General features: G+C 43.0%; 1 protein-coding gene across 1 annotated transcript in view; it reads left to right on the forward strand.

Moving 5' to 3' along the window:
- Positions 1-23,592, forward strand: part of hps1 (HPS1 biogenesis of lysosomal organelles complex 3 subunit 1) — an 82,145-nt gene that overhangs the window by 52,262 nt on the left and 6,291 nt on the right. The window contains exons 12-17 of the mRNA XM_084321542.1: positions 2,236-2,312; positions 4,356-4,478; positions 10,435-10,499; positions 14,022-14,167; positions 19,018-19,131; positions 19,783-19,865. Coding sequence (XP_084177668.1) covers positions 2,236-2,312; positions 4,356-4,478; positions 10,435-10,499; positions 14,022-14,167; positions 19,018-19,131; positions 19,783-19,865 — 608 coding nt within the window. The remainder of the gene's footprint in view (positions 1-2,235; positions 2,313-4,355; positions 4,479-10,434; positions 10,500-14,021; positions 14,168-19,017; positions 19,132-19,782; positions 19,866-23,592) is intronic.

The raw sequence follows: 23,592 nt of genomic DNA on the forward strand, positions 1-23,592 counted from the left end.
ATGTGTTGGACAATTTTTTTGGGGGTACGAGAGATGTCACTGTGACTCACAGAGTCGGTACTCTGTACATTGTCCAGGAAGAGAAAACAATGGATTTCTGGCAATTTCTTGGCACTTAGTGATACATTTTTCATTTTTTTATTTAAACTCGAAAGGCAAGTGAGGTTTCCCTAATTTACAGTCACGTCTAGTATGTACATACAGAAATAAGAAGGAGAATAAGAAAAAGCATATAAAATCATAACAATAAGACAACAAGACGAGACGAAGAGCAAGGATAACAAATAAATTAAAACACGTACAACTTTATTGCCGAAAGTTGGAGATCAAGGTTTTAAACTCTGCAACAGAGAGGATAATCTCAAGCTTCTCAACATACCTAGTTCTAAATAGAGACAATAGAGTGCAGGAAAATGTTACATTTCATGGGATGTTTAACTCATTCACTGCCAACAATGGTTATACTTGGCTGTGTTATGTATCCTGGGCTGTGGGATGTATCCTGGGCTGTGGGATGGCCAAAGGTTTCGGGTTACATTTTTCCTTGTTGGGCAAGACAAACGGTTCTGCCGGTTACATTGAAGCCCGTCAAATATGCCCGATCCATATGTTATGGTGGATTATGCCGTCGAGCAAATGGACATTGGATGTACCAGATGGCGATCAAGAAATTGGAATATTGTTTTTGGAATACTCCCGGTCGCAGGTAAGGACGATTTGACGTACATTAGAGCTTGATCCTGCAAGGCTTTTGTACCGATCGGGCTGATAAGTGTTTTTAGTAAGTTAGTAAGTAAGTAAAGTTTATTTATATAGCACCTTTCACAGACCAGGGTCACAAAGTGCTTCACATAGCAAAAACATCAATAAAATGCAAAAAGATAGCAGCATGGTAAAAGAAAATAATTAAAAACGTGAAAGATCAGGAAAACCAAAACGGATAAAAAAAGACAAAAGATTTACACGGAGCATAATTCGCCAAACGCCTGTTTAAACAGCACAGTCTTTAGCTGCTTTTTAAAAGTGTTTACAGAGACCACAGATCTAAGGTCCAAGGGCAGAGCATTCCATAGCCTGGGGGCCACGGTTTCGAATGCTCGTCCCCCTTTTTTTTTTTCAATCTAGACCGGGGGACAGCCAGCAAGCCCTGATCAGACGACCTGAGTGATCTGTTCGTGGTGTATGGACACAGTAGGTCGCAGATGTAGGCAGGTGCCTGACCATGGAGGGCTCTGTAGGTGATGACCAGAACCTTAAAGTGAATTCTGAATTTGATGGGGAGCCAGTGCAGGGAAACTAAGATGGGAGTGATGTGGCAATATCTTCTGGACCTAGTCAGCAGCCTTGCGTCTGCGTTTTGGACCATTTGTAGCCGGCCCAAAAAGGATGCATCGAGGCAGGTGAAAGGGGAGTTACACTAATCCAGGCGGGATGAAACAAAAGCATGAATAATCATTTCCAGCTCTACCTGGGACACAACAGATCGAAGTTTGGCGATATTTCTTAAATGGAAAAAACAGGTACGTGTCAGAGATCTAATGTGGTGATCAAAGTGCATCTGCTGGTCAAAGATCACACCAAGGTTTATGAGCTTGGGCCTCAGAGTTGTTGAGAGGGTCCCCATGCATGTGGCAACTTCTGAGGTGACTTTTTCTGAGCCTATAATATGAACCTCAGTTTTTTCTGCATTTAACTGAAGGAATCATGCATTCATGATGGAACATAATACCTGTGATGTAGATTTGATTCCGGAACAATAGCGGGTTCAGGCAAGAAACGGCAACGTCTACAATGGAATCGACGTATACTGCCATAACTAAGCATTTCATGAATTACCCTAGACCGCTCTCAAACCATACTTATATTCACCATGATATAACACGGGAACGTATGGATGGAAACATTTTCTCTTTTTTGCATCTTGACCGGAAGAAACTCAATGTCAAATGACTATAGTATTGTATCCATGGCTATAATATAGAATATAGATTTAGCTCTACAAACAAGGTGACTAACTCCCATTGTTTACAGCGTGGCAATACTACCACAGGATAAGGCTAATCCCCGGCGGTCAATGAGTTAAGGAATAAGCCTGTGTGTGTGTGCGTTATATGTGTGCGTGTGTGTATTGTGGTGCTTGTGATCGATGAGTGAAACACATTACAAATGATTAGGAGGTCAAACTTAATGTATCTCAAAATAAATAATGTGTTCCTTCTCTCTCTCCTCCAACAGTCCTCTCAGCTCCAGAACGTGTGGACGGAGTTCAAGAATCGAGCGTTCACCAGAGGAGGCCCCGGCTTCAACAAAGAGTAAGTCTGATGCTGCCCCCTGCCGGCCAGGGTGGGTTATAGCTAATCTTTTTGGTCCTAAAGCTATTGGTTCATCCCAGTATTATGGTGCATTATACAACCAAAAGTGTGGGTGTGTGTTTATGTGTGATTCTAACTCCAATATGTATATATCCATATATGTTTTTTTTATTATAAATAAACTACAATAAGCGTGTGTCTATATGTTAAATATATCTGTCTTTGCTACTAAGGAATCTAAATGTCAAGTTAGACCGCGCTCTCAAAGTCCGACACTGGGTGCTGAAATCCCGTAAAGTTGAAGTATAAAGAAAGCAGGGAAGCCGGACCAGCACTCTCAGGTTCAAGTATTTAATGGCAGCCTGAAGTGGAAACAAACATGTTTAGGAACTAATTGTTCCTTCATCAGTGTTATGGCTAGCAATGGAATTACAGTCAAGATGGTGGTTATATACACCTGGTAGTTAATGACTTGACAGGAAATGACATCACGGCGCAGGTGTGCCTGAGCTTATTGGTCCACAATGACCAAAGGAATGACCTATCGAAATAGAGTCTATTCGTAAATACACAAATTATACATATATAAACAAAAACAAAAATACATTACATTACCAGAAACTTGATATGTAACATGCCCATAGTTTCTAGGGCAAATTGAGCCCCTTTACATATTTAAATAAATAATTCCATATTCTCTATTGAGAATCCTTGGAAAACCATACCTCTTGCTTAAAAACAACAACAACATAATTAAACCGAAATAATAATATCGGTAAAAGGTGCTTAAAGGAAACAGGTTAAAACGTTCTCCTCATTCATTCCTCTAGGTTCTATGCAATTGAACAGATGGATATAATAACATTCCCGTTGCAATAGTAACTTGTGTCTGTCTCCCCCTCTCGCGGGCCTGTGGACTAACTCAAGTCCCATGTATTTGAGGTCGTTAACGGTATGTTTGCACTTGGAAAAATGTCTAGCTACTGACGACTTGACATCTGAATTTCTCACTGAACATTTGTGTTCACTGATTCTCGATTTAAAGGCTCTAGTTGTTTTCCCCACATAAGAAAAATTACACAGACATTTTAGCAGATACACCAGATTTGAGGAATTACACGTAATCCGTCCTTTAACGGGTATACTTTTGCCCGTTTTCGGGTGTGTGTAAAATTTTTCTTTGATCATGCCTTGACATTGTACACAGGCTTGACAGGGGAAATTTCTATCAGGGATATTATATTCGACATAAAATGTGTAGGTTTCCTTAAGGGCAAGTCTGTTTTGACTAAAAGGTTAGATAGATTCGCTTGTCTCTTATAAAAATAATTAGGCGAATGTTGAAACGCTGCCCCTATAAGAGGGTCAGACTGCAGGATATGCCAATATTTATTGACAATGCTCCGTATGTCTCTCGTGATGGGGCTAAAAGTGGAAACTATGGGCATGTTACATATCAAGTTTCTGGTAATGTAATGTATTTTTGTTTTTGTTTATATATGTATAATTTGGGTATTTACGAATAGACTCTATTTCGATAGGTCATTCCTTTGGTCATTGTGGACCAATAAGCTCAGGCACACCTGCGCCGTGATGTAATTTCCTGTCAAGTCATTAACTACCAGGTGTATATAACCACTATCTTGACTGTAATTCCATTGCTAGCCATAACACTGATGAAGGAACAATTAGTTCCGAAACATGTTTGTTTCCACTTCAGGCTGCCATTAAATACTTGAACCTGAGAGTGCTGGTCCGGCTTCCCTGCTTTCTTTCTACTAAGGAATCTACCTTGCCTATGCCAATGTGTCTATACTACTATAGACTCAAGACTGTAGCACTCAAGTTCAACACTGTTTAACGAACTAGAACAATATCACTTACCCTTAGCGGCCAGAGTTGTACCCTTCCTGCTGACTTGTTGTTTGTTTATTTAAACGGATCCCCATTAGCTGATGCCTTAGCGGCAGCTAGTCTTCCTGTACACAACTTGTAAGTCGCTTTGGATAAAAGTGTCAGCTAAATGTAAAATGTGTGTTTCAGTCTGATCCCAAGGTGTAAGAGCATGAAGACCGAGCTGTGTGGAGTGTACAGACAGTGCTTCATCACAGAGACCTCACAGCGCCTCTCTCCCAGCTTGCAGCAGAGAGCTCAGACCATGGTCCAGTATGTCCTCTTATCACACCTCACACCCCTCATCCACTAGCTCAGCTCACACCATGGTCCAGTGTGTCCTCTATCACACCTCACACCCCTCATTCACTAGCTCAGCTCACACCATGGTCCAGTGTGTCCTCTATCACAGGGGTTCCCAAACTTTTCAGGCCGGGGCCCAGAAAATAAGGCGTCAGAGAGCCGCGGCCCAATGCACATTGTCTGGCTTTTTTTTTTTTTTTTTTTTGCCAGGCGACCGATTTTTTAAGCCAAATATCACTTCAATCCTATTAAGTTAGTTCAAGTTAGTTATTCATTTATATGTGCTATTTATGAGAGGGCTAACTTGTTGCAAAATAATAATGATAATAATAATAGCCTCATTAAAATACTATTGTTGCTTCGGTTGTTTTCAGCGTTTTATGTGCATAATCTGTTATTTAGTTTGAAATGTTCGTTGAAATAAGTAGATTTTTCGTTTTTGTTTATTTATTAAGTTAATATAAAACCATATAGTCACATTTTAGAATACAATAGAATAGCATTTTAGAATACAACTAGAAACACTGTCCTGGCCTGCTTCTAAGTTCAGTGGCCTGACAATTTTTTTTTTTTTTTTTTTTTTAATCATCTCGCGGCCCACCCGTGGCTGCTCGCGGCCCACCTTTGGGTCGCGACCCCGACTTTGGGAACCACTGCTCTATCACACCCCTCATCCACTCGCTCAGCTCACACCACACAGACACAGGGTAGAAGATAACGGCGTCGATAAGAATAAATTGATCTAAGGCTGTGATCACATTGGGCGCCTTTTTCTTGCGCTCAAACTTGAGGCGAGGCGGTGTTCAAAGAGAATCTAAAGTGCACAGTGACAGGGCGCAACAAGCGTTACCTCTCATTAATGTTGCTACCTCAGCTAACGTTACACAAGTTACATACATTACTACTGATTACTGTTGCTACCTCAGCTAACGTTACACAAGTTACATACATACTGATTACTGTTTCTACCTCAGCTAACGTTACATAAGTTACATACATTACTACTGATTACTGTTGCTATCTCAGCTAACGTTACATAAGTTACATACATTACTACTGATTACTGTTGCTACCTCAGCTAAGTTACATAGGATAAAGCCAGATCTAGGAATGACGAGGAGATAATTAGGCAGGGGAAGCGTAGATGGAGAATGCAGAGAATACTCAGGATGTCATACCAGTGTTACGATGGGCTTTAAACGCCTTTGAGCTTTAAATATAATTTAATTGAAAAACAAGAAATAAATGACAAATAAATAAGTGAAAAATATATAAATAAATGAGAGAGAGGGACACAGAGACACAGGCCATGTCCAGACGAAAACGATTTCGGTTGTATCAGTCAAGTAGTTTCAAGTTCAAGTTTATTTAATAGTTGTCATACAGAAGTACAGAATACTTCGTATGCACCTTTCATCCAGAGAGACAGAGCCTCTTCTTTTGTTTGTCAGAATTATACACTGACATGTCACATTATGGCCACTTTACAGTCATTATTCCTGTCTGCGCACAGAGTGTGCTTCCACCCTCACTCAACGCTCACCACTGGGGGGGGAGAAGCCAAACCTCCAATAGGATCTCGCCACAGCACTTAACAGACTACTGTTACCATAGCAATCTGGTACAGACTTCAAAGTACCGGTAGATTATTTTTCCACCACAACTACACAACTACAAAAGTATGTTGTTTTTTGGTACAGAATGCTGACGTTACTTTCAGCTAGTGCAGTCGTCAAAAACAAAAATGGCCCCGTTTTTGCCTGATGCTGAAGAGGTTAAGGGGATAACTATATATAAAACGTTATACACTGTCTTCATTTTAGGGTAAATAGGTTTTGCGACTCCAGATAAAAAAAAATCGTGGGAGGGGGGAAAATGGTAAAGTAAAGGTTGCTCACCCCTAAGCTAGAAGATAATTTGACCCAAAATTGGCGAATAGATATTGACGCCAGGGTGGCCCCTTCTAGGAGAACACTTTACTAGGAGAACACTTTACTGGGAGAACACTTTACTGGGAGAACACTTTACTGGGAGAACGCGGGCGACAGTGGCTCGGTAGGTAGAGCGGTCGCCTGGTTATCCGGAGGTTCCCGGTTTGATTCCCTCTCCTCCCGGGCAGCGTGTCGAAGTGTCCTTGAGCAAGACACCTAATTGCTCCCGATGAGCAGGTTGGCACCTTGCATGGTTGCACTTTACTGGGAGAACACTTTACTAGGAGAACACTTTACTGGGAGAACACTTTACTGGGAGAACACTTTACCGGGAGAACAGTTTACTAGGAGAACACTTTACTGGGAGAACACTTTACTAGGAGAACACTTTACTAGGAGAACACTTTACTAGGAGAACACTTTACTGGGAGAACACTTTACTAGGAGAACACTTTACTGGGAGAACACTTTACTGGGAGAACACTTTACTTTACTGGGAGAACACTTTACTTTACTGGGAGAACAGTTTACTGGGAGAACACTTTACTACGAGAACACTTTACTAGGAGAACACTTTACTGGGAGAACACTTTACTGGGAGAACACTTTACTGGGAGAACACTTTACTGGGAGAACACTTTACTGGGAGAACACTTTACTATGAGAACACTTTACTGGGAGAACACTTTACTGGGAGAACACTTTACTGGGAGAACAGTTTACTGGGACAGCACTTTACTGGGAGAACACTTTAATGGGAGAACACTTTACCGGGAGAACATTTTACCGGGAGAGCACTTTACCGGGAGAACATTTTACCGGGAGACCACTTTACCGGGAGACCACTTTACCGGGAGACCACTTTACCGGGAGAACATTTGACCGGGAGAACATTTTACCGGGAGAACACAGCCGCCTTGAGGGCTGCAGGTGGCCTTGCTTTGCTCTCTAAGCTGGCTGCCTGTGTTGCACAGGGTTTGTACCTGGTGTACAGGTGTTGAGAGCTAAATCTAACCTTTTTAAATGCTTTACCTAGAAATACAAAACTGCCTTGCCAGCACATTCCAATTATAACTTCCTATTTAGACATTGAAAAATCTATGTTTTTCATGCATAGATAATGATATATATATATATATATTAGTGAAATGTCCTCCATTTATGTAGATTTTCTTGAGCCGGATGTATATGAACAACTTGAGTTGTGCTTCAGGAAGGGAACTTTTTTTGTAGCAGATTTGAGAGAAGGCAGAATACTTTGTTTGAGACCGAGCTGTAATCTGTATTCATGTAATCCGTATTTAGAAATGAAATGTAATGTGATAATGGTGTCTTATAAACCCATGAGGGTTGGGCACTTTGTGTGCATGACACAAAAATAAAAGAATCAACCAATGAATCAATCATTTCATGGTTGCAAAAGGTTGTGCAGTTCTAGCTGGTTTGACTGAACATGATTGGTTGATTACACAGCGACCGTCGTATTTATTTACATGCTGAGGGCATCGGTTCACATCGCCACCTGTCCCACCATGTCCCATGCGGCGGTGACTCAATAGCCACAGGAAGTGAATGGAGCCCGAATGGCTGCCTAGCGAATTGGAGCCAGTGTGTCGTCTCTGTAGAAGAGACAGGTCTGCACTTTGTTCTCCCACCTCTTGGCGCTGTGACGATGCAATAACAGGAACTGAATCATCATCTCACTTCTGCCCCATCTCTGATATCCCTGGATCTCTTCCTATTACATCCTGTTAGGAGATTTGTTATACACACCCTACTAATGTTAAGACATCCCTGTTTGAATAGATAGAATACAGTAGAGAGTGACAGGAAAGATGGGATTCTGGGGCACCACGTAACACGTAATCGCAACGTCCTGGATTCGAATCCAGCCCAGGGACATGTGTTGCAGGTCCTCCCCATCTTTCTCTCTCCCAATTTCCAACCGTCCTGTCAAATAAAATGTGTCTCTCTCTCTCTCTCTCTCTCTCTCTCTCTCTCTCTCTCTCTCTCTCTCTCTCTCTCTCTCTCTCATCTCTCTCTCTCTCTCTCTCTCTCTCTCTCTCTCTCTCTCTCTCTCTTCTCTCTCTCTCTCTCTCTCTCTCTCTCTCTCTCTCTCTCTCTCTCTCTCTCTCTCTCTCTCTCTCAATTTCCAAACTGTCCTGTCAATAAAAGCACTTAAAAATGCCCTAAAAAAAATAAAAGGAAAGATGGGATTGTGTAGGGGGGGGGGGGGGGGTTGACATGTGACAAAGACTCGCCTGCCATTTTCAAACCCACGATGCTTGAGCAGATGAAACACGCCTCAGCCCACTAAGCCAGCAGGATGCTGTTGATTTGAGCTGCGACTAGCAGCTCTATAGGCTGACACAGTTTTGCAGAGTGACCTATAGAGCTACTGGTTGCAGCAAAAAATGACAGCTTCCCTGCTGGCTTAGTGGGCTTAGGCATGTTTAATTTGCTCCTGCATCGCGGGTTTGAATCTGGTAGGTAATCTTTGTCACATGGCAACCCCCCACGCGGTCGGTGGGTCGGTCCACAAAAATCATGCCAATCGGCTGAAAGGGGGTGTGGCAATGGGTGTGGCCTATCAAAAAAAGGTTGCAGCTATTGCAATGTCGCACTTGTTCATATTATTATTTTATAAGCTGCATTTCATTATCTATGACAGTGACCCAATTTAGGTCACAGCTCTTCCTCTAGTGTCTCTCCATGACTAGAGTGAGGGTAATATTTAACGAACCAGGGGCCAAGGGTGACGCATAATTCACCAAATAAAGTGTCTCGGGCTAAAGAAGCCCTAGTCTCTTGGTGAGAGACAGACATAGTCAACAAAATGCCAATCGCTCCACGTCACTATGACTACGCTGCTAAGTAAACAGAGCATCTCGGGGAGCTGGAGTGCTAGTAGGAATGAAAGGGTATTTATCTATTTATAGCTTATCGCACCAGCTGTTTGGTAAGAAGATACAGTATATGATATCTATCAAGACTGCCTTAAAATCACCCGCAACTGAAATGAAGACGAATGTCTGTTTAATTTTGCACGTTACAAAGGTAATTACAACACAGCTCTAGATGATTTGGTTGAGAGTGGTATTTACTTCCGTCTCGCGCATCTCTGCAGTAGGCCTTCTGTTTATATCATAATCATCTCTCTGTGTGTCTCTTTCTTTCTCTCTCTCTCTCTCTCTCTGTCTATCTCACTCTCTCTGTCTATTTCTCTATTGGGGTCTCTGTCTCTTTCTCTTACTCTGTCTCTCTATCTCTCTCTTTCTGTCTCTGTCTCTCTCTCTCTGTCTCTCTCGGTCTGTCTATCTCTCTGTGTGTGTGTGTCTTTCTCTCTCTCTTTTCTCTCCGTCTGTCTCTCTCTATCGGTGGCCTCTCCCTCTCTTTCTGTCTCTGTGTGTCTCTCTCTCTGTGTCTTTTTCTCTCCCTCTTTTCTCTCTGTCTCTCTGTCTGTCTCTATCTCTCTCTGTGTGTCTCTCTCTTTTCTCTCTCTCTCTCCTCTCTCTGTCTCTCTCTGCTTCTGTCTCTGTGTGTCTCTCTCTCTGTCTCTCTCACTCTCTGTCTCTTTCTCTATTGGGGTCTCTCGGTGTCTCTTTCTCTTTATCTCTCTGTGTCTCTCTCTCTTACTCTCTGTCTCTCTCTGTCTGTCTCTATCTCTCTCTGTGTGTCTCTTTCTCTTTTATCTCGATCTGTCTGTCTCTCTGTGTCTCTCTCTGTCTCTTTCTCTCTCGCTCTCTGTCTCTGTGTGTGTCTCTCTCTCTCTCTCTCCTTTCTCTCTGTGTCTCTCTCCTCTCTCTTGGTCTCTCTCTCTTTCTCTCTCTCTCTGTATCTCTCTGTCTATCTCTCTCACTCTGTCTCTCTCTTTCTGTCTTTTTCTCTCTCTCGCTGTCTTTGTGTGTGTCTCTCTCACTCTATGTCTCTCTGTCTCTCTCTCTCTCTCTCTCTCTCTCTCTCTCTCTCTCTCTCTCTCTCTCTCTCTCTCTCAGGGAGAAGCTAATGGACTGGAAAGACTTCCTGTTGGTGAAGAGCAAAAGGAACATCACCATGGTTTCATATCCTGTCAGCTCACTAATCCCGCCCCTTGGGGGTACCATGTTGGGGGACTGATCTCCTTTACACAGCAGGGGGGGGGGGGGGGTCGTAGATAACCCCCCAGCTATGGCTTAGGACGGTTAGCGCACAAGATCACCTTCTTAATATTTCTGGAGTTCTGCAGTAAAACTTTGATCACTGCTGTAAAGGATTTTTGGACAAAACATTGTTCATGGCAATATATCTAGATACACACCTTCCTCAATAATTGAACGCTTTTAGGGATGGTCATCGATTTTTGAATGTTCGAATAGTAGTTCAATTATTAAAAAAAATTATAATAACGAATAGTTCATGCAAATATAATTGTCTAATATTTTTATATTTTTTCTTGTTTTTACCGACACCTACACTGTGTAGTGTATTGAGAGGAGACCCTATTAACACTGCTGAACGGCATGCTAGGTACAGGTAGCTAGCTAGCTAGCTAGGTATCAAGCGTAACAGTCTGTGTAATTCCCTCTTATGCAATGATGACAGCAACACGTTATTTATAGTACTGGTGGGATTTATTTCAAACCAGTACTATAAAGAACGTGTTGCTGTCATCATTGCATAAGAGGGAATTACAGTGATAACTTATTGGCTGCATGCAATAAGAGAGGAAATTATGGGGACTTTATCATCTTCTTGATGTTATGAACTCTTTACAAGAAGACTGTGACTGAAGCTATCTCTTTACAAGAAGACTGTGACTGAAGCTATCTCTTTACAATAAGACTGTGACTGAAGCTATCTCTTTACAATAAGACTGACTGAAGCTATCTCTTTACAAGAAGACTGTGACCGAAGCTATCTCTTTACAAGAAGACTGTGACTGAAGCTATCTCTTTACAAGAAGACTGTGACTGAAGCTATCTCTTTACAATAAGACTGACTGAAGCTATCTCTTTACAAGAAGACTGTGACCGAAGCTATCTCTTTACAAGAAGACTGTGACTGAAGCTATCTCTTTACAAGAAGACTGTGACTGAAGCTATCGCTTTACAAGAAGACTGTGACTGAAGCTATCTCTTTATAAGAAGACTGTGACTGAAGCTATCTCTTTATAATAAGACTGTGACTGAAGCTATCTCTTTACAATAAGACTGACTGAAGCTATCTCTTTACAAGAAGACTGTGACTGAAGCTATCTCTTTACAAGAAGACTGTGACTGAAGCTATCTCTTTACAAGAAGACTGACTGAAGCTATCTCTTTACAAGAAGACTGTGACTGAAGCTATCTCTTTACAAGAAGACTGTGACCGAAGCTATCTCTTTACAAGAAGACTGTGACTGAAGCTATCTCTTTACAAGAAGACTGTGACCGAAGCTATCGCTTTACAAGAAGACTGTGACTGAACTATCTCTTGACACGCGTGCGTCGGCATAAAACGTCCCCGGACACTGTGGGCTTCAACCACTAGTTCCGCCATCAATCTAGCAGCATTTAGGTAGGAAAAAACTGGTAGGAACCAAAAACTGGTAGGAACCAAAACTTAAACTGAACACAGAGGCAGTTACAGTCTGTTAACAGCTGGAAGAACAGAAAAGAAAGATTAAGAAAGAGAGACTGGAGATGTTACTGTGTAACGTTTTATACGTTTGACATGTTTCACTAAGCTCACACATTTCAAGCATCAGCGATGTAACATTCAGAATTAATGCTTTTGTTCCCGGAAATACGCTACCTTGGCCCGCTAGCATTAGCTGTTAGCAATGACAGCAGCCAGCTAGCTCGCTTGTTGAATTATCTCACGTTTGCTATGAAGTAAAAACAAAACACTTAGCAAAAGCGAAGGGCCTCTCCTCTGTCCTGATTCTCCTAGATCTATCTGCAGCCTTCGACACAGTCAACCACCAGAAGTCCGGCCCTCGCAGGAATGGGAGTGGCTGGCTCTGCGCTGACATGGCTGTCATCATACCTCAATGACCGCTCCTACCAAGTGTCATGGAGAGGGACCCTGTCGGCCACCCGCCCCCTGCGGACGGGTGTCCCCCAGGGCTCGGTTTTAGGACCCCTTCTCTTCTCCCTCTACACTAAATCACTGGGTAACATTATCACGTCTCATGGCTTCTCCTACCATTGTTATGCCGACGATACTCAACTCTTCCTCTCCTTCCCTCCCTCAGATATCCACGTCTCTGAGCGGATCTCGGCCGGTCTGTCCGACATCTCCGCCTGGATGACGACCAACCACCTCAAACTGAACCTAAGCAAAACAAAATTGCTCCACCTGCCGGCCAAATCCTCCCCCCTAACCGACCTTTCAATCACAGTCGAGAATGCAGCTGTGACTGCGTCTCCGACCGCCAAGAACCTTGGTGTTGTCTTCGACGACCAGTTGAACTTCTCTGCTCACATCGCAGCGACAACCAGAACCTGCCGATTCCTCCTGAGCAACGTCAGAAGGATCCGCCCCTTCCTGACAAAAGAAGCCACCCAACTCCTTGTCCAATCAACAGTCATCTCCCGCCTCGACTACTGCAACGCACTGCTCGCTGGCCTCCCGGCCACTGCCACTAAGCCTCTTCAACTCATTCAGAACGCAGCGGCCCGCCTGATCTCAAACCTACCGAAGTCGGCCCATGTCACCCCACTTCTTAGGGACCTGCACTGGCTCCCCATTGCTGCACGAATCCGCTTCAAGGCCCTCGACCTAGCATACCGTGCGGCAAAGGGAACTGCTCCCGCCTACCTCCGGTCAATGGTCTCTAACTACACACCCTCAAGACCCCTACGCTCTGCATCTTCTGGCCGCCTCAGACCTACTCCTATCCAAGCTCCGGGAGGGTCATCAAAGAGAAGTCGCCTATTCTCAGTCCCACAATGGTGGAATGAACTACCCACCCCAGTTAGGACAGCCGAAACACGTCCAATCTTTCGCCGTCGACTAAAGCTGCACTTCTTCAACAATTATCTGAATAAAAAATTAAAAAAAAAATCTAACCCTAACTAACCGTACTGTCATGCACTTGTCCTAATAAACTAACCTACACTGTAGCACTCAACACTTTGATGAACATTGTTGCTCAGCTGATAGAGTTGTGCCCTTCCTGATGGCTTGTCGTACATGGCTTGTCGTACAGAACATGTAAGTCGCTTTGGATAAAAGCGTCAGCTAAATGACTAAATGTAAATGTAAAATCATACGTTAACATGGAAGCTTAGACATTTCAAGCATCAACAATGTAACTTTCGGAATTAAAGCTTTTGTTTCTGGGCAATTTTCTATTAGTATTCAAATAGTTCCCAGTGACTGTCGAATAGTAACTATTTTAAAAGAGTTTTGCCCATCCCTAATTCAGACAAATAAACATGTAAGTCTGTTTGTGTGTATGCAATATAACATTATGTGGATTGGATATACATTTACAATCATGTTGTATGTTTATATTTATATTATAAGACTTGAATTAGACCTACGGTTAATTTTTTAAATAATTTTAACCGAAATCTCATGAATTGTAATGCATCGACCTTGACCCCAGCAACCATCACATACCTGGAAGACTTCCCAGGGCTCATCCACTTTATCTGCGTGGACCGATCGACCGGCCAGATGATCGCCCCGTCGCTCAACGTCTCCGACCGCACCACCTCAGAGCTGGGGAAGGGCCCACTGGCGCACTTCATCAGAAGCAAGGTCAGACGGACCTGTGTCCCGTGTGCTCAGCTTATTACCACAGATACACACTGTTCTTTACTCGACAGTGGCTCAGGAGGTAGAGCGGTGAATGTGTGAGTGAATGGGTGAATGTGAGGAACCAAATTGTAAAGCGCTTTGGATAAAAGCTGCTATATAAATGCACCATTTACCATTCTTACACTTTGAAAATAAGACAAAATCTTTTGTAACTGTGCATTTGGATTGTCGTTTGTATACTAAATGGACTGCATTTATATAACCCGCTTTTATCCAAAGCACTTAACAACTTACGTCTCAGATTCACTCACACATTCACACACTCACAGCGGAGGCAACCATGCAAGGTGCCGACCTGCTCATCGGGAGCAGTTAGGGGTTAAGTGTCTTGCTCAAGGAGCCGGAATCGAACCGGGAACCTTCTGATTACCAGACGACCGCTCTACCTCCTGAGCCACTGTTGCCCCTGTGTATATGTGCTGTGTATACTGTGCTGTGTATACTGTGCTGTGTATATTGTGCTGCTTTGACAGTTCCAGCCAGACGGTATCGATATTGGATTTGTTGAAAAGCAAAAAAAAAAAAAAAAACATGACGGATTATCATCTGTGATAAAGTGAGTGGCGTCTTTTAGCCAAAATCGCACTTGATGAATCACCCAGCCCTACTCCTGACCATGGCGACAGTGGCTCAGGAGGTAGAGCGGTCGTCTGGTAATCAGAAGGTTCACTGTTTGAATCTCACTCCTCCCGGGCAGCGTGTCGGAAGTATCCTTGAGCAAGACACTTAACCCCTAACTGCTCCCGATGAGCAGGTCGGCACCTCGCACGGTCGCCCCCGCCGCCGGCGTGTCAATGTGAGGCATGAATTGTAAAGCGCTTTAGATAAAAGCACTATAGGGAGGTGTACTGGGTACTTCCTGGTCTATAGGGAGGTGTAGTGGTTACTTCCTGGTCTATAGGGAGGTGTAGTGGTTACTTCCTGGTCTATAGGGATGTGTACTGGGTGCCTGAATACTTTAGACAACAAATGTTTGTTTCCGCGTCTCTGATTGGCCAGGTCATTTCTGGTCATGTGACATGTACGCCCAATCGTGGGACCGCAAGTGTCTACACTGGTTAAGCTTAGGCACTCGTTCGAAGTTGGTTAAGGTTAGAGTTTGTCTTAGAGCATGGCGATAGAACGCCTGCCCTGATTCCGACGGTTAAGCTTAGGCACTCTTTCGAAGTTGGTTACGGTTAGAGTTTGTCTTAGAGCATGGCGATAGAACGCCAGGTAGTTTGCAGGCTGTTAGACCCGGAAATAGGCGCAGAACTTGCTGTCCCACGATTGGCGCACATGTCACATGACCTGGCCAATCAGAGCGCAAAACTCGCACGCGGAAACAAACATTTGTTGTTGAAAGTATTCACGCGTACTGGGTGCCTGTAGCTGTTCCGCAACCGTTGCTATTTCCGGGGTAGGCCTGATTGGCCCCGACAGGCACGTGACCCGCCGCGGCCACGCCCCGCGGCAGCCTCAGGACGCGGCAACGAGGCTGCTGTGGTTCACAGGCGCTTTCCGCCTTCAACGCTGCCCGCAGCATTAGGCAGGAGTTCGCGGCGCCTTTCACATCGCAGTCATCAGTCATAATAATCGCGCCGCAGTCGGCAGTCATGCAATCATTTATCATTTGAAAGGCATACATTGTTGTATGAAATAAAATAGTATAGAGACATATGTACAGCGGCGCGCCGCAGTCGGCAGTCATGCAATAATTTATCATTTAACATTTGAAAGGCATACATTGTTGTATGAAATAAAATAGTATAGAGACATATGTACAGCGTCGCGCCGCAGTCGGCAGTCATGCAATCATTTAACATTTGAAAGGCATACATTGTTGTATGAAATAAAATAGCGGGGAGAATATGCTCACGCGAGCGGCATCGCTGAGCTCTGGTGACGGTCTTATTGGGGCTTATGCCGAGAACAGCAGTAACACAACATTGCAACTGTTGTGTTACTGCTTTCTGACCGAATTAGTCATTCATTTGTAGCTATAAAGACATATTCATAATCCAACATATGTGTAAAGAAACAACATATTCCGATTGGAAGGACTCCCAGCTCCTTCCTGCTCGCGTCTCACAGGGCTGAGCTGTGCACGGCTTTAGTCTCACTCGAGTGAGGAGGAGCGGAACTTCGGAAGACCGCTGGTTCTCCAACATACAGCCGTGTGCTCTTCAGAATGTACCGGGAGAAACGTTTACTGTACATACATAATAAGCATATAAGCAGTGCTTACTAACGTTATTAGTTACGTTATTTCTGACCGAATTAGTCATTCATTTGTCTAGCACAGTCTCTAACAGTGTAACAGTAAGAAGCATTTTGGATAAAAGTATTCTGTACTTCTGTATGACAACAATGTATGCCTTTCAAATGTTAAATGATTAAATGATACACAGCGAAATCTACGCTCTTGCCTCTCATCCTGCTTTCGCCAACGGCAGCGATGTGAAAGGCGAAGCGAACTCCAGCAGTAGCGCGCTTGCCGCTGGGGCTGCCGCGGGGCGTGGCCGCGGCGGGTCACGTGCCTGTCGGGGCCAATCAGGCCTACCCCGGAAATAGCAACGGTTGCGGAACAGCTACAGGCGTACTGGGTACGTCATTGCCGTTTTTCGTGTTCCACCCTCTGTCCAACCCAATGCATTTCCCCATTGCCCATTTCTAAATCGTCTCGTTTAAAACAAATAAAGCATTAACATTTGCATGGTGTACCTTTCTGTGCTTATTCATCCACAATCTATAGCTCAACATGAAAATATTCGCAATTAATCATTAAAAAAAATCGTCGAATTTTATTTCAATAAAAAATGCTTAAACAATAATGTTAGTGATAGAAGGGAACTCATTTTGTGCAAAAGTGGAATGTTTTTCAAATTCCATGCGGCTGAATTGTTACAATAGCCGATTTAGAAATGGTCAATGGGGAAATACATGCATTCCACAGAGGGTGGAACAACCAGTGACGTCAGACTCCTCCTCCCTATAGGTAGGTGTAGTCTGACGTCACTTTAGTTTCCCGCACTCGTCTATGCCAAATACAACGCAGTTCGGTTTCCGGGTTCCTCTGATTGGCCACTAAGCCCACGTGACCGCGGCTAGCACGCCCCCCTTATCTCCCGCTGCCGCGCTGTGAAGCGGAAGAGCCAGCGAGGCGACGCGAGGCGGTGGTTTCAGCAGCAGCGGCCGTCTTCCTCCGAGGCGGCTCGTTCTTATTAATCCCTAATGTCATGTATGTTGTTTCTCATAAACAATGTTTGTTTACACTGCACACGACACTCGAGGCTGCATGGGTGTAATCTCTCCTCTATCAAAGAGGTTGCGTTCAGGAATCGACGTTGTGATGTCCTACAGATCTTCCTCTCTAAAAGCCCCACGCAATACAGCATGTCTTGAATGTTCAGGCAGGAATTCACCGCAAGAAAATGTGTTGCTAATCTTTGTTCAGTACAATATGATTGGAAAAATAAGCTACATCTGGAATGAATAAAGTGATTTATTTTTTTTAACTGTCAAGCGTACCAGCGTCTTTTTCTCCAGTAGCGCGACTAATATCCATATCAGTTACATCATCCAAGGTATTGTTACTCAATGTTTGTGAGCGTGGTTTGGAGATATTCACAGTAATTGTTAATTCAGTAAAGTAGTCAGATCTACTCTTTATTGAAGGTACTGATATGATATGATTCTACGATTAATACTACAAATGTAATGGTCCTCAATGAGTAACAATTACACAAAACATTAGCTTTATATCAGCCTTTCTGAAAGAAGAAATGGTTTCTTTATACATAGTCCTATATATATAATTTGAAATAAAAAAATACCATGTTCCTTAGTCCTGTATTATGATCAAACAATTACACAAAAATGCATCCTATATAGACTCATATGCCAAAACATTCAGAAATACCCAAATGATGCGAGTTTGTTTTTTTATGACATGCACAACTACAAGCTTTTAAGAACACTGACATAACCGCTGAATATCACTGAAATCCAAGTTAATGTATATCTTAGAAGTTCTTTGTTTCATCGTACAAACAGCCAAAGCTGTCATGTATGTTGTGTATGTCATAAATGTCGATATGAATTGAAAATGGGGGGACCCTGATGTAAACAAGACAAACGTCTTTCTCTGGTCTGCATCCCCTTAACAATTGTGTGTATTGCGCCAAAGGGAACACAGTTTCTTGAGTCTGGCGTTGTTGTACTTTATCTATTTAGTGTTACTTTTGGGAGTAGTGGGGGAGAAATTAATTAACTTTATTTAACAGATTGCAGAATGGGTACAATACAGTACGGCACAATACACACAATTGTTAAGGGGATGCAGATCAGAGAAAGACTTCCTTGACGAAGACGGACAGGAGCACTTGGATTGGTCCCCTGGCGCGGCTCACGTTGTGCCTGTCTGCTCCCGGCTGCCCTTGGGGGGGAAGGACGACGGGATGGGTTAATCGCAGAGACGAATTGCATACATGCATCGCATGCATGCCGATTAATGGCCTCTGAGTAGGTCCTAAATTAGTATTATTATTATTAGATTGTGGATGAATACACACAGAAAGGTACACCATGCCAATGTTCATGCTTTATTTGTTTTAAATGAGACGATTTAGAAATGTGTCCATTGAGAATACATTGCAATTTCAAGTGGGGTGGACCGCGCAGGAAACAACAATGACGTAACCACTACACCTCCCTATATAAATGCAGTCCATTTACCATTAACTTTGCTCACTCAGTAGAGTGTTCTGTACATCGAGACCAATGGTAGTCATTCCCCCCCCCTACTGCAGGTATGGAGTCTGGTCAGCACTACCCGCCGATACCTCCAGAAGGGCTACTCCACCATCACCATGCGAGACGGAGACTACTACTTCTGCTACTTCCTCTGGTTCGAGAACGAAACCGTAAGTCTTCCCCGACGTTATAATGTACATTTCCACACGGGTTTCTCAGGTTATTTGTGGTGCGTTGGCAGGCTGGGATGTGGTAAAAAAAATTCACACAGACGGAGAGGGTTGTCTATTCATGTAGGAATGCTTGGGGAAACGGTTTGTGTTCGGTCTGTCTAAACAAGACGTCACAAATACATTACATTTAGTAGCTGGCACTTTTATCCAAAGCGACTTCCAAGTTCTGTACAACAGGTAGCTTTTAGTAAGTAACATTGTTCGTCAAACAGTGTTGAACTTGAGTGCTACAGTCTTGAGACAATAGACATATTAGCATAGTAGGTAGTAATATAGGCAAGGTAGATTACTTAGTAGCATGTAAGTGCATAATAACATGCAAGTGCATAATAGTAAAAGACAGTACTTATTTTTTTCTTCAGATATTGATTGAAGAAGTGTGTTTTTAGTAGACAGTGGACAATTGGGCGGGTTTCAACTGTCCTGTCTGTGGTGGTGGGAAGTTCATTCCACCATTGTGGAGCGAGGACAGAGAATAGGCTGCTTTGCTTTATACATCTTTGTATGGGAAACAATGGCATGGAATGTAATGGTGTACACAGGTATAGGACAGCATGTGTCTATGATTGAGTTTATCTGACCAATCAGGGTTATAAGCTGGAGGCGGTGGACCTGCCCATCCTACCTGATGATGCTGCCCCCATTGGAATGCTGGCCTGGGACTATTACAGGTAAAGAAATGTAAAAAGAAAAAGAAAAACTGTACCCAGCTCTCGCCGTTGCTTCCGGCTTGGCCGGCCGTTGTACTAACACAATTGGCAGTGTTAGAGGGTGGGAAAGCCAGTGGGTGGGTCCTGGTCGTTGTAAACAGCGACTCCTACAGTTCGGTCGGGGCGCCTGCTCAGCGAGGAAAGGATCTAAGGTGGGTAGTGTGATCCTTCCACACGTTACACCCTCTGTGAGAGTCCGCGCTGCCAGGTGAATAAGAAGCGGTTGATTGGCTACACATGTGTCGGAGGAAGCATGTGATAGCCTCCACTCTCCCAGACCGACAGTAGGGGGTAGAGTGCGCAGCGACCAGGAAGGGGATTGGGAATGGGCATAACGACTAACATTGGGATGGGAGAAAAACGGAGGAAAAAGGAGGGGGGAAAAGATTTTTAAAAATTAAAAAAAAATTAATCATCTGCTTCTTAAACCTGTGATCACATTGGACGCCTTTTTGAATGCACCTGCGCCTTTCTTCTATTGTTTTCAATGGTTTTGTTGCGACAGGTGCGTGTGTCTCGTCCAAACTACACACCTCACGTTTTTGTAGCAAGGCTTTTTCGGGCACTCGTTGAAAAAGTTTCAACTTTAGCCGCGGAGCACACCGGCGTCAATGTCACCTTCTTATCGACGGACCAATCAAATCAACCGAGGGGAGGCATTGCAAATCTGAGGTATCTGAAGAGAAATCGACAGCAAAACAAGCCAATCGATAATGGAGGAGAAGCTAATTTTGGCAGTTTCAGACAAACCTTGTTTGCACTCGTTGTTCTTATGTACCCAGTTGCTACTGTAGGTACATGTTTGTGTTTTATTACACGTATATGTTCATACATACCAACTGTTTCGCCTGTTTTATTCTCCACCCATCGATCATCCATAGCAACACTACAATCACCGACATCCAAGAAGGGGGATCCCCCCTTGAACAGCCCTTCTAAGGTTTCTCTCCTCCACATTGCCTGTGGTGCTTTTTTCCTATTGCTAGGTTTTTAGTGAGTTTTTCCTTTGCTGGGGTATGTCTGGGAGTGTTGCATTTATTTATTTTACATTTATTTTGGATTTCATGGTGGGTTTTTTGTAGAGATGTTCTGATACCATTTTTACCTTTCCGATCCGATTCCGATACCTAAGCTTTGGGTATCGGCCGATACCGATACTGATCCGATACCAGTGCATACATTAAAAAAAAATTAAATAAAAAAAAAATTATATAAATTATATATATATATTTTTTTTTTTATATATACAGCTACTGTTTTATATATACTGTTTTTTAGTAATAACTAGAAAGTAATGGTATTTATTCAACAACGGGTGATTGTATAGATTTGTATTAGTATCATTAATCAATGAGTATGGGGCTGCAGCACTGCCACAGCACTGCAGATATACCCTACTCCAATGATCCACACAGACATTATTCGTTGCTGCACTTGCTTCCAGAAGGCTCCGTTGAAGTAGCAGAGGTTCTGTTGTGATTTTTGCACAATAAATATTCAACATTCTCTTTTGAGACTCCGCCTCAGACTCTTATCATTTGGCACTAAAAGCTAAACATTGTCACCGATATGGCTGTCCGCAACATGTCATTAATTGTGTATGCGAGGTGGTTCAGTGACGTCGCTAACGTGAGCTAGGTTAGCTAGCATGAGCTAACCGGAGATGGAAAGACTAACGTTACTGGTGAAAATGTGATTTACGTTGGGATACTCCTTTGCCAACTTGCTGTACTTTGCTTGCAGGTCTGCAGCCATTATTGCTGGATTATGAATAGCCCCAACTTTAGCCAAGGTAACGTTATGGCTAAACCTTTAACGTTAGTTAACGCTAGCTTTCGGTTAGCTGTTCAATGCTAATAACACAACCAAGCGAACCCATGTTGAGTAGGGGAGACATTTGTTGGTCTTAAAGCATTTGGTGATAATGTTTTCCTTCTTTTTTTTTCTCTCCGGCACACACTGCACCAAATGACAACTTTCCTCTTCTGTTAGATTTGATTTGCAGAAACCCAAGTGTTTATCAGTGTTAAAACCATGATGAGAAGGGTGAACATTTCATATGATTTGAAACTAAAAGAAACGGGGGAAAAAAAGCTTTGTATTTTGAGCTTGTTGTGTGAAAAATAAAAGAAACAAGAAAGCTTTGTATTTCGAGCCTGTTGTGTGTTCGGCTTTTCGAGACCATCTTCAGTATTTTTTTTTTGTCTTTGCACACCTTTATTTGCCCAGGGTAGGTTCTGTTTTTAACCTTTTGTTTACCCAGCGTAGGTTCTGTTTTTAACCTTGACAACCTAGGATGGCTTAGAGTAGACGACAGAGTACAGCAACTTGCAATGGGCCTTGTCTACAAGATACACTACACGACTATGGTACCCATGTACATGTCAAAATACTTCCCAAAGGTCAGTGAATACCACAACACCAGAGGGAACTCCACAAATCATGGTAAACCCAGATTCGGCTCAAACAAGGGACTAAACACGTTTCGCAATTATGCCACATCAATGTGGAACGCCCTACCCACAGCTGTAAAGGAATGTGAATCACTACCCACTTTTAAAACCACTCTCAAGGAGCACCTATGGGAGACTGCAATTCGAAACTGGCCCCTGTAAATGTCCTAACCCAACCCCCTCCAATGTACAATAAATGTCCTAACCCAATAATACACGAGACCCTCTTCTTGGAACCAAGTAAGGTTTCGTTGATAATCCAATGTACAGTTACCCCCCCACCCCACCCACCCAACCACCTCCTATGTACAGTCCCAACCCACCTACCCATGTACAGTTTCCCCCCACCCCACCTCATCCAATGTAGTTTCTTCGTCAAATGTATATACTCTTTTTTTTAAACTCTTTGTATCACAAACAGTACTGTATTTGTAAATCTGGTATGTCATAAATGTATAGATGTAGCAGTACTGTCTGTCATGTATGTCATATTATGTTATGATGAATTGAAAATGGGGGACCCTGATGTAAATAAGACGAAAGTCTTTCTCTGGTCTGCATCCCCTTAACAATTGTGTGTATTGAGCTGTACTGTACTGTACCCATTCTGCAATCTGTTAATAAAATGTTCAATCAATCAATCAATCAATCAATCAATCAGAGCTCCCCGTCAACACCCCTCTCTCGGGAAGATGGTATTTAAGAAAGTATTTGCTGTTAAAATGACAAACAGCATTGACACTTTAATTCACGGTCGGTTAAACACACGTTTGTTTTATAATGCTCACAGCAGACCGCAGTGTTGTTGATAAATTACGTGGTATCGGAGCGCAAAATTAGAGGGTATTTGCCGATACCGATACCAGCATTTTAGGCAGTATCGGCGGCATTTCCGATACTGTTATCGGTATCAGAACAACTCTAGTTTTTTGTTCTTGATTTATTGTGATGTTTCTTCTTGACTTGTTTAAAGAAGACTTGTACAGCCCATGGGGACATTAACTTGTGATTTCGGGCTTTACAAATAAATTTGATTGGATTTGTACAAGCGAGATATGAACACCAATGCCTGGAGGGCTGTGAGCAGTAATGTATAATGTAACTTATGTAACGTTAGCTGAGGTAGCAACAGTAATCAGTAGTAATGTATGTAACTTATGTAACGTTAGCTGAGGTAGCAACAGTAATCAGTAGTAATGTATGTAACTTATGTAACGTTAGCTGAGGTAGAAACA

The sequence above is a fragment of the Notolepis coatsorum genome (genome assembly GCF_963971535.1).
Source record: "Notolepis coatsorum genome assembly, chromosome: 9".
Classification (NCBI taxonomy): domain Eukaryota; kingdom Metazoa; phylum Chordata; class Actinopteri; order Aulopiformes; family Paralepididae; genus Notolepis; species Notolepis coatsorum.